Source organism: Canis aureus, chromosome 5, assembly GCF_053574225.1.
Source record: "Canis aureus isolate CA01 chromosome 5, VMU_Caureus_v.1.0, whole genome shotgun sequence".
Lineage (NCBI taxonomy): Eukaryota > Metazoa > Chordata > Mammalia > Carnivora > Canidae > Canis > Canis aureus.
This window is the reverse complement of record NC_135615.1, coordinates 19,988,412-20,003,516: the sequence shown is the minus strand read 5'-3', so window position 1 is coordinate 20,003,516 and position 15,105 is coordinate 19,988,412. Positions and strand designations below refer to the sequence as shown.

Sequence of the window (15,105 nt, the reverse complement as noted above, 5' to 3'; positions counted from 1 at the left end):
GGTCCCTGTCCTACAAATTTTTGTATGTTGTACTCTCATTTTTGTTTAGTTCAAAATATTTAAAAATTCTCTTGAGCTTCCTTCCTTGACTCATGTATTATTTAGAAGTGTGTTACTTCACGTTTTGTGATTTTTCCAGCTATTTTTTGTTAATGATTTTTGTTTAATTCCATTGTGGTCTGTGAACAGATATTGTAAGATTTCTAGTCTTCTGCATTTGTTATGGTGTGTTTTATGGCCATGCAACATATTTGGTATTTCATGTGAGCTTGAGAAGAATGTGTCTTCTGCATTTGTTGGATAAAGTAGTCTATAGATGCCAATTATATACAGTTGATGGTGTTGAGTTCAACTATGTCCTTAATGATTTTCTGCCTTCTGCATCTATCCATTTCTGATAGAGGGATGTTGAACTCTCCAACTAGAACAGTGGCTTCATCTATCTTTATAGTTCTATTGGTTTTTGACACTGTTATTTTGACATTCTGTAGTTAGGCATTAACATTTTAAGGATTATTATGTCTTTTTGTAGAACTAATCCCTTTATTTTATGTAATGCTCTATCCCTGATAACTTTCCTTGCTCCAAAATCTGCTCTGTCTGAAATTAATATAGCTACTCCCACTTTATTTTAATTGGTGTTGGCATGCTTTATCATTCTCCATCTCTTTACTTTTAATGTGCATGTGTCTTTGTATTTCAAGTGGGCTTCTTGTAGGCAATGTATAATTGGAATTTATGTTTGATCATTTTGTATTTAAAGTGGGCTTCTTGTAGGCAGTGTATAATTGGAATTTATGTTTGATCATTTTGTATTTAAAGTGGGCTTCTTGTAGGCAATGTATAATTGGAGTTTGATCACTCTGATAATAATTGTATTTAGACCATTAACATTTAAAGTAATTATTGATATTGTTAGATTAATACCTACCATATCTGTTACAGTTTTCTAGTTGTAGCCTTTGTTCTTTGTTCCTGTTTTTTTTCCATTCTTTTTTTTTCTGCCTTTCATGATTTTAATGGAGCATTTCATATGATTTAGTTTTTTTTCTTTTGTAGCACATCAATTATACTTACGTTTTTGTTATTTTCAGTGGTTGCCCTAGAATTTACAGTGTACATTTAAAAGTAGTCCAAATCCACTTTGAAATAGCATTATACCACTTGACTGTGGTAGTGTGAAGTGCACTGTGTAGTGCAGGCAAGTGAAATAAATAACAAAATATTGCCAGTTCCTCTCTCTCGTTCCTGATATCCTTGCTGTCATTTATTTTACATAAATGGAAACACATGTATATACCGTATATCTCGATTTTTTCCTCTATCTTCATAGATAGAGCCTTTTTTAAACTTGTAAAGTCAGTTTATTGGCAACAAATTTCCTTAATAGTTTTTTGTTTGAGAAAGTCTTTATTTCTCCTTTCCTTTTGAAAACTAATTTCACAGGATATATAATAGGTTGATGGTTATTTTTTCTCAACACTATTTCACTCCATTTCCTCCTTGATTGCATGGTTTCTGAGATGTCAGATGTAATTCTTTTTTTTTTAATAAAAGATTATTTATTTATTTATTTATTTATTTATTTATTTAATTGGAGTTCAATTTGCCAACATATAGCATAACATCCAGTGCTCATCCCGTCAAGTCCCCCCCACCCCCCAGTGCCCGTCACCCAGTCACCCCAACCCCCTGCCCACCTCCCCTTCCACCACCCCTTGTTCACTTCCCAGAGTTAGGAGTCTCTCATGTGTTCTGTCTCCCTCTCTGATATTTCCCACCCATTTTCTCTCCTTTCCCCTTTATTCCCTTTCACTATTTTTTATATTCCCCGTATGAATGAAACCGTATAATGTTTGTCCTTCTCCGATTGACTTACTTCACTCAGCATAATACCCTCCAGTTCCATCCACCTTGAAGCATATGGTAGGTATTTGTTGTTTCTAATGGCTGAGTAATATTCCATTGTCTACATATACCACATCTTCTTTATCCATTCAGTCAGATGTAATTCTTACGTTTATTCCTATATAAGTAAGGTGTTGTTTTTTTTTTTTCTGCTGACTTCTTTTTCCATTTTTTTCTTCCATCATTCATTTTCTTGCAATTTAAAAATGATTTACCTAGGTGTAGCTTTTTTGATAATTGTTATGCTTGGTGTTTCCTGGACCTGTGGTTTGATGTCTTACATCAGTTTGGGGAAATGTTGAGTTGTTTTTGCTTCAAGTATTCTGTTTCTCCTGTGCTATTTCAGTTATGCCTGTTTTACTTTTTATGGTTTCCCACAGTTCTTGGATAATCTATTGTAGTTTTTTTTTCTTCTAGTCATTTTTTTCCCCTTTGCTCTTCAGTTTTGGAAGTTACGATTGATATATACTCAAGTCCAGAGATTCTTTAGCTGTGTTCCGTCTGCTGATGAGTCCATCACAGGCATTCATTTTTGTTATACCAGTTTTGATCTCTAGTATTTTTTATTCTTTTTTAGAATTTCCATTTTTGTGCGTACATTCTTTATCTGTTTTTGTATGTTGACTCTTCTTTCCATTAGAGCTCTTAGCATATTAATCATAGCTTTAAAAATTCCTGGTCTGATAACTCCATTCCTGTCATGTGTGAATCTGGTTCTGATACTTACTCTTCAGACTGTGTTTTTTGCCTTATAGTGTGGTTTGCTGAAAGCTAGACATGATGTCCTAGATAAAGGAAACAACATACCCCCAATCTCCCAAAAAAAGAAAGAACACCATCCTTTAATAGTGTAATAGTAAGGAATGATGAGGTAAGACATGTTCTGTAGTCTCGTGATTAGGTCTCAGTCTTTTAAAGTGACCTTCTGCCCCTGGGATGTGAATTTCTCACTGCTTCTCAGTTTTTTCCTCTTTTGGGTGAGGAAGGATGGCTAGATGGGCTGAAGTTGGATATTCCCTTTCTTCCACATGGGAGGCTGGTGTTGGGACTTTTCCCTAACTGTAGGTGGGTTAATCTCTGGTAAAAACCCTGGTTGGTTAGGTACTGGTTAAAATAATTAACAAGTAGTCCTTGTTCAGAAAAGAAGGCTCTGGTGTATCTCACAATGGTTATTGTCCCCCTCATCCTGCTAAAAAATGGAAAATTTTCTCTGAATTTATCTTGAGATCCTGGGAGAGCTCCTGAGAATAAAATTTATAAAAATGTGGGAAATCCTCTGTGTCTGTACCCTTTTGGATTTTAGCCTTCAGAATTGTGCACACTTAGCTCTAGGAAATTTGTCTGTTACAGCTTAGATCTGTGGTACTGGTTCCTGGTGATATTTCTGCTTATGGGTTTCTGATCTATTAAATTGTTATTCTGTGTATCCATCTGTCTGTATCTCTGATTTTGGGCACAGCATTTGGCCTGTGACTTCACTTCTGAGGGATCTCAGAAGAGTTTATTTTTCAGCTCTTTACTTGGTTGGATAGAGTGATAATTTCCAAGTTCCTTAAATGCTGTATTGGAAACTGGAAATAATTACTTATTTTTGGTGCTTATGTCTCAGCTATGCTTTATCTCCAGAAAGCAAATCTTCACTCATTTGCTCAGGAGGCTGGGGAGAGGTGGTTACCAGAGCTCCTGATGAAGGAAGGCAAAATAGATACCTACCTACACTTTGTAGCATTATTCCATTCTAAATCCTCTTTCTTCTCCACTGTCAACTGCAGGCATTTCCTTCTGCTACCAGTACTTGACTTTTCTGAGAATTCAGTGGTATAAAACAAGCTGGTTCTTAAGCTTTTTTTGTTATTGCTGGTTGGTATATGATGCATGTTTTTTAGGTCTTTTGAGTAGGTAACCATATCTATATTGTTACATAGTTTTTGAGATACTGTTGCTGTTATTGCTTCTAATGTTTTCCTTGTCCTTGTGTGTTTGCCTTAAAAACATTTTTTAAAAAAATATTTATTTATGACAGAGAGAGAGAGAGAGAGAGAGAGAGAGAGGCAGAGACACAGGCAGAGGGAGAAGCAGGCTCCATGCTGGGAGCTCAAGGTGGGACTCGATCCTGGAGTTCCAGGATCGTGCCCTGGGCCAAAGGCAGGTGCCAAACTGCTGAGCTATCCAGGGATCCCCCAGAACTTTTTATTTTAATTAAGAGAGGGAGCCTAATGAGATGATTGAGCTCAATCTGTGATATCTCTAAATTTGTCATTTTCATTTAATGGGAAATCCTCAGTTAAAGCTTGGTTTCTTTTGTTCATTTTCTTCCTTCCCCATGTCAGATACAAAAATCGACAAAATTACATAATAATTTAATTACCTGAAACTTTTTGCTAAAGATTTGTACTTAGTTATGTTTCTTCACTGGCAAGTAAAGGTAAGAAGTTTTTGATGATGAAACTATTTCTTATTTTAGTCTTTCTTCATGGGGAAAGGGATAGATCTGTATGTAGTTTTTTTGTTGTTTTATAAATAAGTATCAATGGTCTATTTGTTTTTCTTTTTTAAGATTTTATTTATGTGTTTGTTAGAGAGAGAGAGAGAGAGAGAGAGAACGTGTGAGCAGAGCCCAGGGGGACAGGGGAGAAACGGAGAGAGACAGGTAGATTCCATACTGAGCATGGAGTCAGATGTGGGGGCTCAGTCTTAGACCCTGAGATCAACACCTGAGCTGAAATCAAGAGCCAGGTGCTTAACCAACTGAGCCACCCAGCTCTCCCATCAATGGCCTGTTTCTTCTCTTTTTAAAGATTTTTTTACTTTTTCAAATTTTAATTAAAATCAATTTATTTAACATAGTGTATTATTAATTTCAGGGGTAAAATTTAGTAATTCATCAGTTTTATATAACACCCAGTGCTCATTAACATCAAATGCCCTCCTGAATGCCCCTCACTACCATCTTCTCCACCAGCAATCCTTAGTTTCTTTCCTATAGTTAAGTCTCTTACAGTTTTTTTCTCTTTGTTTTCATCTTTTTAAACTTTTCCTTCCCTTCCCCTATGTTCATTTGTTTTGTTTCTTAAATTCCTGGCCTATTTCTTATATTAAATAACAAGCAACTGAAGTGTGAATGGGGAAAATTATTGTAATAGAGAGTAAATGTGACCCTACCCTCTTTTGAGGATGTACTTGACCATCTCATTAAACAGATTGCTGGCAGCTGTTCTGATTTCTAGTTGATACTTGACGATATCACAATTTGGTCATTTGAATGTGGTCATTTACCTCTTAAAGATTTTTAAAAATAATGTTCCTGCAATTTCTTTTCATAAACACAGAGAAAGCAACCAGTGAGATGAATACTGCTGAGGATTGGGGCCTCATTTTGGATATTTGTGATAAAGTCGGTCAATCTCGCACTGGGTAAGTGTTGCCAAGTTTCAGAAATATATATTCTCTTTATTAACAGGAATAAAATGAGAATTAGAAGGCAAAGCATATTACAATTATAATTTAGTTTAAGAAGGCAATGTTTTTGCTAGCAAGATTTGAGGAATTATCCCATTTAAGTTATCCTTTACAACCAATTAGGGTAACATGACTGGTAACAATGTTGATTTTTTAATTAAACACCCTTGTCCATAGTTGCTTCTTGAAGCCTAGCTTTTTCCACTGACTTTTAAAACAATAGTGTTTTTTCAGGTAAGTGATTTCTTAAGTTTTCGCAGTTATTTTTCAGTTCTTTTCTTCACTGTCATATCTGGAATATCCCACCTACTTAATCAGTGTATAGACAGTTTTAGGACAGTATAATCTTAAACTTTTTGGCATAAAGCCTTTTTTGTTAATACAGAGCTTTTAATACAGTGAGTGGATTAACTGGTATACAGACTAATATATCTTAATTCCTGGGCTAATAAACACCTGGTTATTAGCAGCCTCATTTACCCCTTTGTGCCACAAAAATCTTGTCTTATTTATGTACTTTGCTGTGAAAAATGTTAGAGAGCACTGCTGTCTTATACTTGATTCTTTTTTTTTTTTTTTTAAGATTTTATTTTTAAGCAATATCTACATCCAACACGGGCTTGAACTCATAACCCTGAGATCAAGAGTTGAATGCTTCACCAACTGAGTCAGCTGGGTGCCCCTTTACTTGACTCTTGTGTTGCTAATCTTAACCATCTGATGATGCTTTTTTGGCTCTCCTTCCTTCCCTTCTAAATATATGCAGTTTCTTAAACTTTCTTAGATCCATTTTTTTTTTCTAATACTTTTTTCTTTGCCAGTACATTTTTTTAAATCTTGCAATTTGTTTGTATTTTTATATGGGTGGCATCTATATTTTTGGCCCTGATTTTTCTCATCCTAGCACTAGTCTTGTGGACACATCATTATTTCTGGACATCATACTATATAAGCTTTCATCTCACCATGTAGATCTCTGTTAATGACAAGATTAATTCATTTGCACTTAATACCTCAGAGTCACTTCCACATTAATATTGTTGAATTCTATCAATCTGCCTCCAAAATATCTCACAGAATATTGATATTATTATAAAGTCTCCTCAATTAACTTCTTGAACACAGGCAGGGGCAGTTTGTCTTCATAGTCTTTCTGACCCTTCAATCAAGCTCCTTTCTGGCCTGTAACGTACAGCCTTCATTAGGTTCCCCAGACTGTGGCCTCCAAATGTGGCCTTATCCATCTGCTTTCTTGTCTTTACATTTTAGTGTACCTAGTCTTTGTTTCTGACCCTGTTAGTTCCTTTATTTAATTGGAATTTGAGTAGCTACTGTGTGCTGTATATCTATTCCTTTTTCTCTATTGCTGTTGGTCCCACTTGAGACATTCCTTTTCATGCCTAAACTAGTGAATTAACCTTCTGACATTTCTTTCCATTTCCATTTCATTTCTGTCTACTTCTTATATCTAATTGCCCCATAACAGCTCTGACCATGTCATTCCCCTACCTTCTGCAGTGAGTTGTCTGACCTCTCTCTAGGCCTCTGACTCATTTATTTTCCGTTTGTTTTTCCTCTAAGTACTGTTTTTTTTCAAGTCAAGCTTTTCAGCTGCTAGTGCTTTTCTACCTTAGTTTAAGGCTTTTGGTCATTGTATTCCTTTAGTGTGAAGTATTTGATTCTCTCATTTTCTGTCTCTCTGTCTCATATCCTTCAAGGCCCAATATACACTTCATTTCTTCCACAAACCTTTCTTTATCCCCTTTATTGCAAATCATATTATGGTCCTGTGAATCCTCAAAGCAGTCTATCAAAATCATTCTTTTTTGTGTCTTGTTTTGTGTTATCATAGTTTATGTCTGTCTGATAGACTTAGATTTATAGAATGAAAAGGTCCATGAATTTTTGTTGTGTAGAGGAAAGAAGCAGATAGTTTAGTGGTTAAGAGCATGGACTTTGAAGTGAGACTGTCTGGGTTCATATTCTGGCTCTGACCGCTCTGCCGTGTCATACTGGGTAAGTATCTTATCTTCCTGGTTTGCTATGTAAGAGTAAAAATAGTGGCTTCTTCACAAGGTGCTTATTGTCAGTGTGAGATTAGTTAACAAATGTAAAATGTTTATAGTAGTATCTGGCACATGGTTAAATGGGTGCAACTTAACCTCTTTTTGATTAAGTTCAATTTTGTGACAATTTGTCTGTTAAGGATTAGGTATCAACCTAATTCCATCCCAGTACAATTTGGAGATAAAACTTTTATCTAGCATTCCAGTTACTAAGTGCCTCCCCTCTTCACTCTGTCGGCTTTCTTTTCATTTTTACATTGGTAGATACTTTTTAAATAATTTGGTTTGTTGCTTGAAATACAAAGATAAACTGCTTTTCATTACTAGAAATAGTCCATATTTTTCCATTTAAAAAATTTATAATTTATCTGAAATTCTGCATAATGTACAATGAAGATAAAGAGATGAGTAGTTCTTTTTTTTCTTTCTTTTTTTTTTAAATTCATTTTGCCAGCATATACTATAATGCCCAGTGCTCATCACATCGTGTGCGCTCCTTAATACCTCAACCCCCCTCCCCCCCCAGCTCCACATCTACAACCCTTTGGTTGTTTCTCAGCGTTAGGAGTCTCTCCTGGTTTGTCGTCTTCTCTGATTTTTCCCCACTCAGTTTCCCTCCTTTCCATTATTGTCCCTTTCACTATTTTATATTCCACATATGAGTGAAACCATGTGATAATCATCTTTCTCTGATTGACTTGTTTCAATCAGCATAATACCCTCCAGTTCCATTCATGTCGATGTAAATGGTAGGTATTCATCCTTTCTGATGGCTGAGTAATATTCCATTGTGTGTGTGTGTGTGTGTATATATATCAATCACATCTTTATACATTCATCTGTTTAAGGACATCTCAGGCTCCTTCAGTTTTTTTTCCCTTCAGTTTGTTTTTCTTCACGTTAACAGTTTTTTTGCTACTATTTATTATTCTTTTCCTTATTTTTTCTTATGAGAGAACTTTTAAGGCCTACTCTCTTAGCAGCTTTAAAGTTCCAATAAAGCATTATAACTATACTCTCCTTGCTGTATGTTATATTCCAGAACTTACTTAAAACTGGAAGTTTCTACCTTTTGCCTCTTTTTACCACTTCACCTCACACCCACCTCTGCCAACCATCAACCCACTCTCTATTTCTGAGTTCAGTTTTATTAGATGCCACGTATTAGTGAGAGATCTTACAGTATTTGTCTTTCTCTGACTTATTTCACTTAGTATAATGCCCTCAAGGTCCATCCATATTGACCTCATATATTTAAAATGTCTTAATTTGTAGCTTTAAAAAAAAGTTCTCCCATTTTTTAAGATTTATTTATTAATTGGCTGGGGGGAGGATCATTGTCAGAGGAGGGGCAGAGAAAGAGGGAAAGAGAAACCCAAGCAACTCTTTACTGGATGTGGAGCCTGACATGGGGCTGATCTCACTACCCTGAGATCAGACCTGAGCTGAAACCAAGAGTCAGACGCTTAACTGACTGTTCCATCTAGGCACTGCCCCTCCCCCCTAACTTGTCTCTTTTTCATCTAGTATCAGTAGGTTTAGATACATGATCATTTTTTTCAAATTTATTTTAGACAGTATACTTCCTGTCAGTATGTTCTTTAATATTTCAGTTATCTTTTGGGCGTTTTAATTGACATAATGCTAAGTCTGTGAATTAGGAAGTATTTTCAACTTTGCTGATTTAAATAACGAGATGTAGTTCTGTTTCTCCTTTTAAATAATGTTTTTTCCTTTCCTCTTTCCTTCTCTTCCTTTTTTCTTTCTACTTATTTTTTTCTTCCCTTAACATTTATTGTGCTCTAGTTCCTTTAAATCTTCATTAATTTGCAAACATTTATTTATATAAATACAATCTCTTTTCATAGCTCCCGTTAATAAAGAATTATTTGAAAAGGATTAAATAATAATTGAGACGCTATTCTAATATTGCTGAGCTTTTAAAAAATGTCACCCTTAAATTTTATGATTTCTCTTAGAGAATAATGTTTTATATACATATCTAGTTGTGTTTTCACTTTCTTGTACCTTGATAATTTCATAATAGGAAATGGAAACCATTAAGGCCATGTTCATTTTCACTAGCCCTCAACACTTTTGCCTTCATGGGTCCCTTTTTCCATGAAAATTAATAAAACTGTTTTATAACTGCATTATTACAAAAACAACTATATTATTATACACCCAGACATTCTTTGCCCCAAAAGTTCATTTTTTTCTTTTTCTCTTAAAATAAATTTTTATTTTTATGGGCCCCTAAAATTATTGTGAGCCCTAAGTGTTGCATCTACATGCCTAAGGATAAGTGGTGTTACACAATTGTGTAAGATATTCTCAAATCGGGATGCCTGGGTGGCTCAGCGGTTGGGCACCTGCCTTTGGCTCAGGCCATGATCCCAGGATCCGGGATCCAGTCCAGCATTGGGCTCCCTGCGAGGAGCCTGCTTCTCCCTCTGCCCATGTCTCTGCCTGTCTCTCTCACGCGCGCTCTCTCTCTCTTTTTGTGACTCTTATGAATAAATAAATAAATCTTTAAAAAAACAGATATTTTCAAATCAACTTAGTAGTAGTAAAATTATTAAGGTGCTTTTCAAGTGAGCAGTAAACTATGGGATACTTTTTTTTTTAATCTTATTTTATTTATTTATTCAATGAGAGACACACAGAGAGAGGCAGAGACACAGGCAGAGGGAGAAGCAGACTGTGCAGGGAACCCAACGTGGGACCTGGTCCCAGGTCTCCAGGATCATACATATCCTGGGCCGAAGGTGGCGCTAAACCTGTGAGCCACCCAGGCTGCCCATATGGGATACTTATGATGGTGTTTGTAGTATTTCTTTTGTTTGCTTATTTCTTTTTATTGTGGTAAAATATATATAACATAAAACTTAGGATTTATCCATTTTGTGGCATGTTTGTGACATTCAGTACCGTCACATTGTTGTGGGATTATCACCACTACCCATTTCTAGTACTTTTAATCAACCCCAGCTAAAACTCTTATTAGACAACTCCTCATCACTTCCCTGCCAGCACCTGGTAACCACTTAGAACCACTTAGAGTTTGTTTTTAATCTTTTAAATCATTTTGCAATTAGTGTATATGGAGAACTTGTGGAGATCTGGTTTATGTTACCTAGGAACCTCCATACATATATTTAGTTATGGGTTCCTGAAGGTAGCATAAAACTATTGAATATCACTGTAGGTTGTCAGCAAGATATTCGAGGGACCCGGTGTGCTTTAGTTAAGACTGAGAAATGTCACTGGTTTGAGAGAGGTGTTCCTGAAACCATACACATGTGTTGTGTATTTTCCTGAAACAAATTTAGATAGGGTGGGCTAAAGTATGGGAAATTATGGATTGGAATGCATTTCATAAGGTTAGTTGTGTACTATGCAGCAGTCTAGATTTTTTAAAAAAGCATTACCATTTGGGGGTTTTTTTGTTTGTTTTTTTAAAGATTTTATTTATTCATTCATGTGAGAGACCGAGAAAGAGGCAGAGACTCAGGCAGTGGAAGAAGCAGCCTCCACACAGGGAGCCCAATGCGGGACTTGATCCTGGGACTCCAGGATCACACCCCGGGCCGAAGGCAGGCACTAAACTGCTGAGCCACCCAGGGATCCCCTGGTTTTAATTTAATTTTATAAAATATACAGATTTATTTAAGAGGATGGATTTGGGGATTATAGAGGGAACTTTAGGAAAGGCTTTTCTTTATCTATAAGCTTTGATATTTTTATCAAAATTACTTATAACCATCAGTATATTGTGGAATTATTTAGTGCAGAAATAAAATAACTTTTGTCAAGTCTTTCTCCCCCCCCCCCGATCCTTTTGGTTCGTTCGTTCTTTCTTTCTTTCTTTCTTTCTTTCTTTCTTTCTTTGTTTCTTTCTTTCTTTCTTTCTTTCTTTCTTTCTTTCTTTCTTTCTTTTTCTTTCTTTCTTTCCTTCCTTCCTTCCTTCCTTCCTTCCTTCCTTCTTCCCTCCTCCTTCCTTCCTTCCTTCCTTCCTTCCTTTCTTCTTCTTCCTTTTTTTTTTTTTTTCTTCTTCTTCTTCTTCTTCTTCTTCTTCTTCTTCTTCTTCTTCTTCTTCTTCAAGCATCATCTAGTTTAGAGTTGTTGTAGTTTGGAAAATATTCTCAAGTTTTTAAGGGAAGAAAAAGCCATTATTGTGAAATTTTATTTAGTTAGAACTGTGACCCAGAAACATGGCTTCCATTGTTTTGAAAAATGTTCCTTATATTCTTTCTCTTTTAAAAATTTTACTGTTCTCTTCTTTAAACCATACATAAGTGTGAATGTATTTATGTTTGTTGATTTCAGGAAATACTTATGTTTATGTAAAATATGTACTTTTTTGATTTAACAATAGATTTATATTTACATGGCTCAAAAATTAAAGCAACTTGAAAAGATGAACATGGATAAGACTAACTCCGATCTCTTTTTCTCGTCCATCCTATATAGGTAGCTGCTTTTCTTGCTTTTATATCTTTTCATTGTTTCTTTACAGGAGTATGAATTTATTTTCCATTGATATATAATAAGCATATTGTATACATGATTCCACATTTGTAATTAGTTAATTCATTAATATATCCTGATAGCCTTAGAAATACATTTCTTTTAATGTCTGTTAGCAATGCATTGGTTGTTAAATTGACAACATACAGAAATCATTTTGTAGTTTAACATCAGGTTTTAATTAGTGGCATGTAGAATATTACCACACTTTAAAATCATTATTGGGGATCCCTGTGTGGCTCAGCGGTTTGGCGCCTGCCTTCGGCCCAGGGCGTGATCCTAGAGTCCCAGAATCGAGCAGAATCGAGTCCCACATCCGGCTTCCTGCATGGAGCCTGCTTCTCTTCTGTCTGTGTCTCTGCCTCTCTCTCTCTCTCTCATGAATAATAAATAAAATCCTAAAAAAAAAAATTAACAAATTATTTAATAATCGCAAATAATTATATCAGTCTCAGGAAACCTAGTAGTTGTAATTATTGTTTGTTTCATATAGGTTATAGAGGTTATTTTTTAAGCCTGAAATGTTTGAATATGCTGGACTTAAAACTTTAAAGAACATTTTGAAAAATTTTTCTGACTTCCTAGGACATTCACATGATTTTTAGGGTACAGTTCCAGTGTATGAGTAAGTACTGAAAAATGCCTAACCAATGAGGTCATATGATAGACTGAAAAGTCTGTTTGTTTAGAATCAAGAGAAGTTTGAGAATGATGGTAGCAGTTTTCTTTAGCATGTCTTCACATAATGAATAGCTTTTATTTGTTCTAAATCATTTGTTTATATTCTCACATGAAGAATAAATGTGAGGGTAGGTGTTGATTATCCACAATACAAGTTAAAATTAAAATTCTGTGATTGACATCCAGATTAATTTGTATTGTTACTTTGTATCTGAACTGTCTTTGCTTAGCTTTGGGCAGAGATAGAGTTGACTGAATGTGGAAAACATGATATATAACTTGGTTAAGGGATTATTTAGATGATAAATCTTTGATTTATTCCTATAGAATTAGAAGGATATATAGTATGACTGACATTTTGTGAAGAATACAAATATAAGCCTTTGGAAAAGAGTTTGCTAAAAATACTTTTCATTTTGTCTGTATTGCCTTGTCTTAGACCTGGGCTGTGACTATTTCTGTTTTTCACCTGAAGGTTGATGTAGTATTTTCAGATTTTTTTAAAGGGAAAAGTAGTCTCTGACCCAGACATCTTCAATTACATAGAGGAACACATTTCTTCCAATATATAGTATGATAATCATATCTTCAAGTTATAAGCCTTAATTTTCAGAGTCTTCCAAGTGCTCTTTTAAGAATAATAGCCATCATTTACTGATGGCTTATTATTTGTCAAGTCTTGTTTAAGTTCTTTAGAAACATTTTATATAATTATCACAGCCCTAGGTACTATAGGTTTTTCCAGTTTACAAATGGAATATAATTCATATTTAGGATTAAATATAATTTAAATTAGAAATCCCAAGAGGAATAAAATTAAAGGATTTTTTGTAAAGTGTGATCTTGGTTTTTCATGTCTTTTTTACTTTACATTGTGGACTTATTTTTAGTTGGTTTCATTCTCTCTGCATCAGTCATTTTTTCTTTTATATGACAAAACAGTGAGTACTAGCTGGGTATCATGCTTTGTGTATGCAGTGGTAAATAAAACAACAAAGCCTTTGTCATCAGCTGTGGTGACAGTCTGCTAGTGGAAGGTAGAAATAAATAGGTAGACAGATAATAAGCCAAGATAGTGCTTTAGTGGAGAATAAAAGGGGAGACCTACTTAGATTTTTTTGAGGAAGGCCCAGTGTGAAAGGATAACATTTATGATTTTAAAGTTGAGAAGAATCCAAGAGCTGAAAGCAGAGGTTCCAGGCAGAGGAAATAATACCTAAGTGAATCCTACAAGAGAGAAAATGGTTGGTGCTAAGAACTTCAAAGATACAGAGTAGCAAGAACAGAGGTGAGTTGCCCTAAATGAGAGTTGAATATAAGAGTGAGTGAGTTAGGAAAATCGAAGTCATAGTTGGAATGGTTGAAATTGAGATTATAGAGAGTTTTCACTTCCTGGTAATGGCGTGGTCTAGGATGTGACCATGACAGTTAATAAAGTGTGATAGAAGTTAAAAAGCCAAGATGTTGGGAACATCACTCATGTAGTAATTAATTAACATCTCTGAGGGAATTAAAACAGAGGTAGTGTTGGAGAGAGTGGCAATGAGCTAGGAGTTAAAATCCTTGAGGGATGAAGGGGTAATTGAGGACTTTTTTTTGTTTTTTAGAGAGAGAGGAGGGAGAATGTCAGGCAAATTCCATGCCCAGCACAGAGCCTAAAGGGATACTGGATTCCACAACTTGGAAATCCTGATTTGAGCCAAAAACAAGAGTTGGGTACTTGACTGAGCAATGCAGGCACCTCACGTGAGTTTTGTTTTGTTTTGTTTTGTTTTTTTTTTTTATGATAGTCACAGAGAGAGAGAGAGAGAGAGAGGCAGAGACACAGGCAGAGGGAGAAGCAGGCTCCATGTACCGGGAGCCCGACGTGGGATTCGATCCCGGGTCTCCAGGATCACGCCCTGGGCCAAAGGCAGGCACCAAACCGCTGCGCCACCCAGGGATCCCTGTTTTTTTTTTTAAATAAGTGCAGTTAGAAGATAGTCCCACCTGATGAGAGCTGGACTGTTAGGAAAGAGGGAGGGAGAATGAATAGGAAGTAGTAATGGAAGCAAAGAAGACCCTTATCTTGTACCGACCTATTATAGTGGGAATAGTATCCTCCCTGGAGAGCCAGATTTCTGTAAAGCAAAAGGACTGAGGATTGGGGCTTTTGTTGACATTGGACTGTAAATTCTAGAGGACACAGTGGAGAAGTTTCAAAAGGGGGAAAGTAATACACACGTAGAACTGTTTAATGATGGAAAGGCTAGTCTGGGAGCTTCTTGTAGGGACTGGTGTAAACAGGAATTATAGGCATGTATTCTCAAATTCTCAATTATTGGATAGTAGAGAAAGTAGGGTGTCCAAGACTTCCTTCTGACCTTTATGGATGGATACTTGGAGGCCTAGGAAGAAGTGGTTGGGGCTTGTTTTTGACCCCAGTCCATAAAGGGAAGAGGCTTGAGGTGGGATAGTCTTT

The 15,105-nt window shown here is 35.7% G+C and overlaps 1 protein-coding gene across 4 annotated transcripts in view; it reads left to right on the top strand.

The window, feature by feature from the left end:
- Positions 1-15,105, top strand: part of STAM (signal transducing adaptor molecule) — a 79,535-nt gene that overhangs the window by 17,974 nt on the left and 46,456 nt on the right. For 2 of the 4 annotated variants that reach the window (XM_077897045.1, XM_077897044.1), the window contains exon 2: positions 5,238-5,322. The exons of 1 other annotated variant lie outside the window; for it this stretch is intronic. In XM_077897045.1, coding sequence (XP_077753171.1) covers positions 5,238-5,322 — 85 coding nt within the window. Of the gene's footprint in view, positions 1-5,237; positions 5,323-14,251; positions 14,391-15,105 lie in introns of all 4 variants that reach the window. One more of the 4 variants, XM_077897046.1, reaches the window with a different exon arrangement.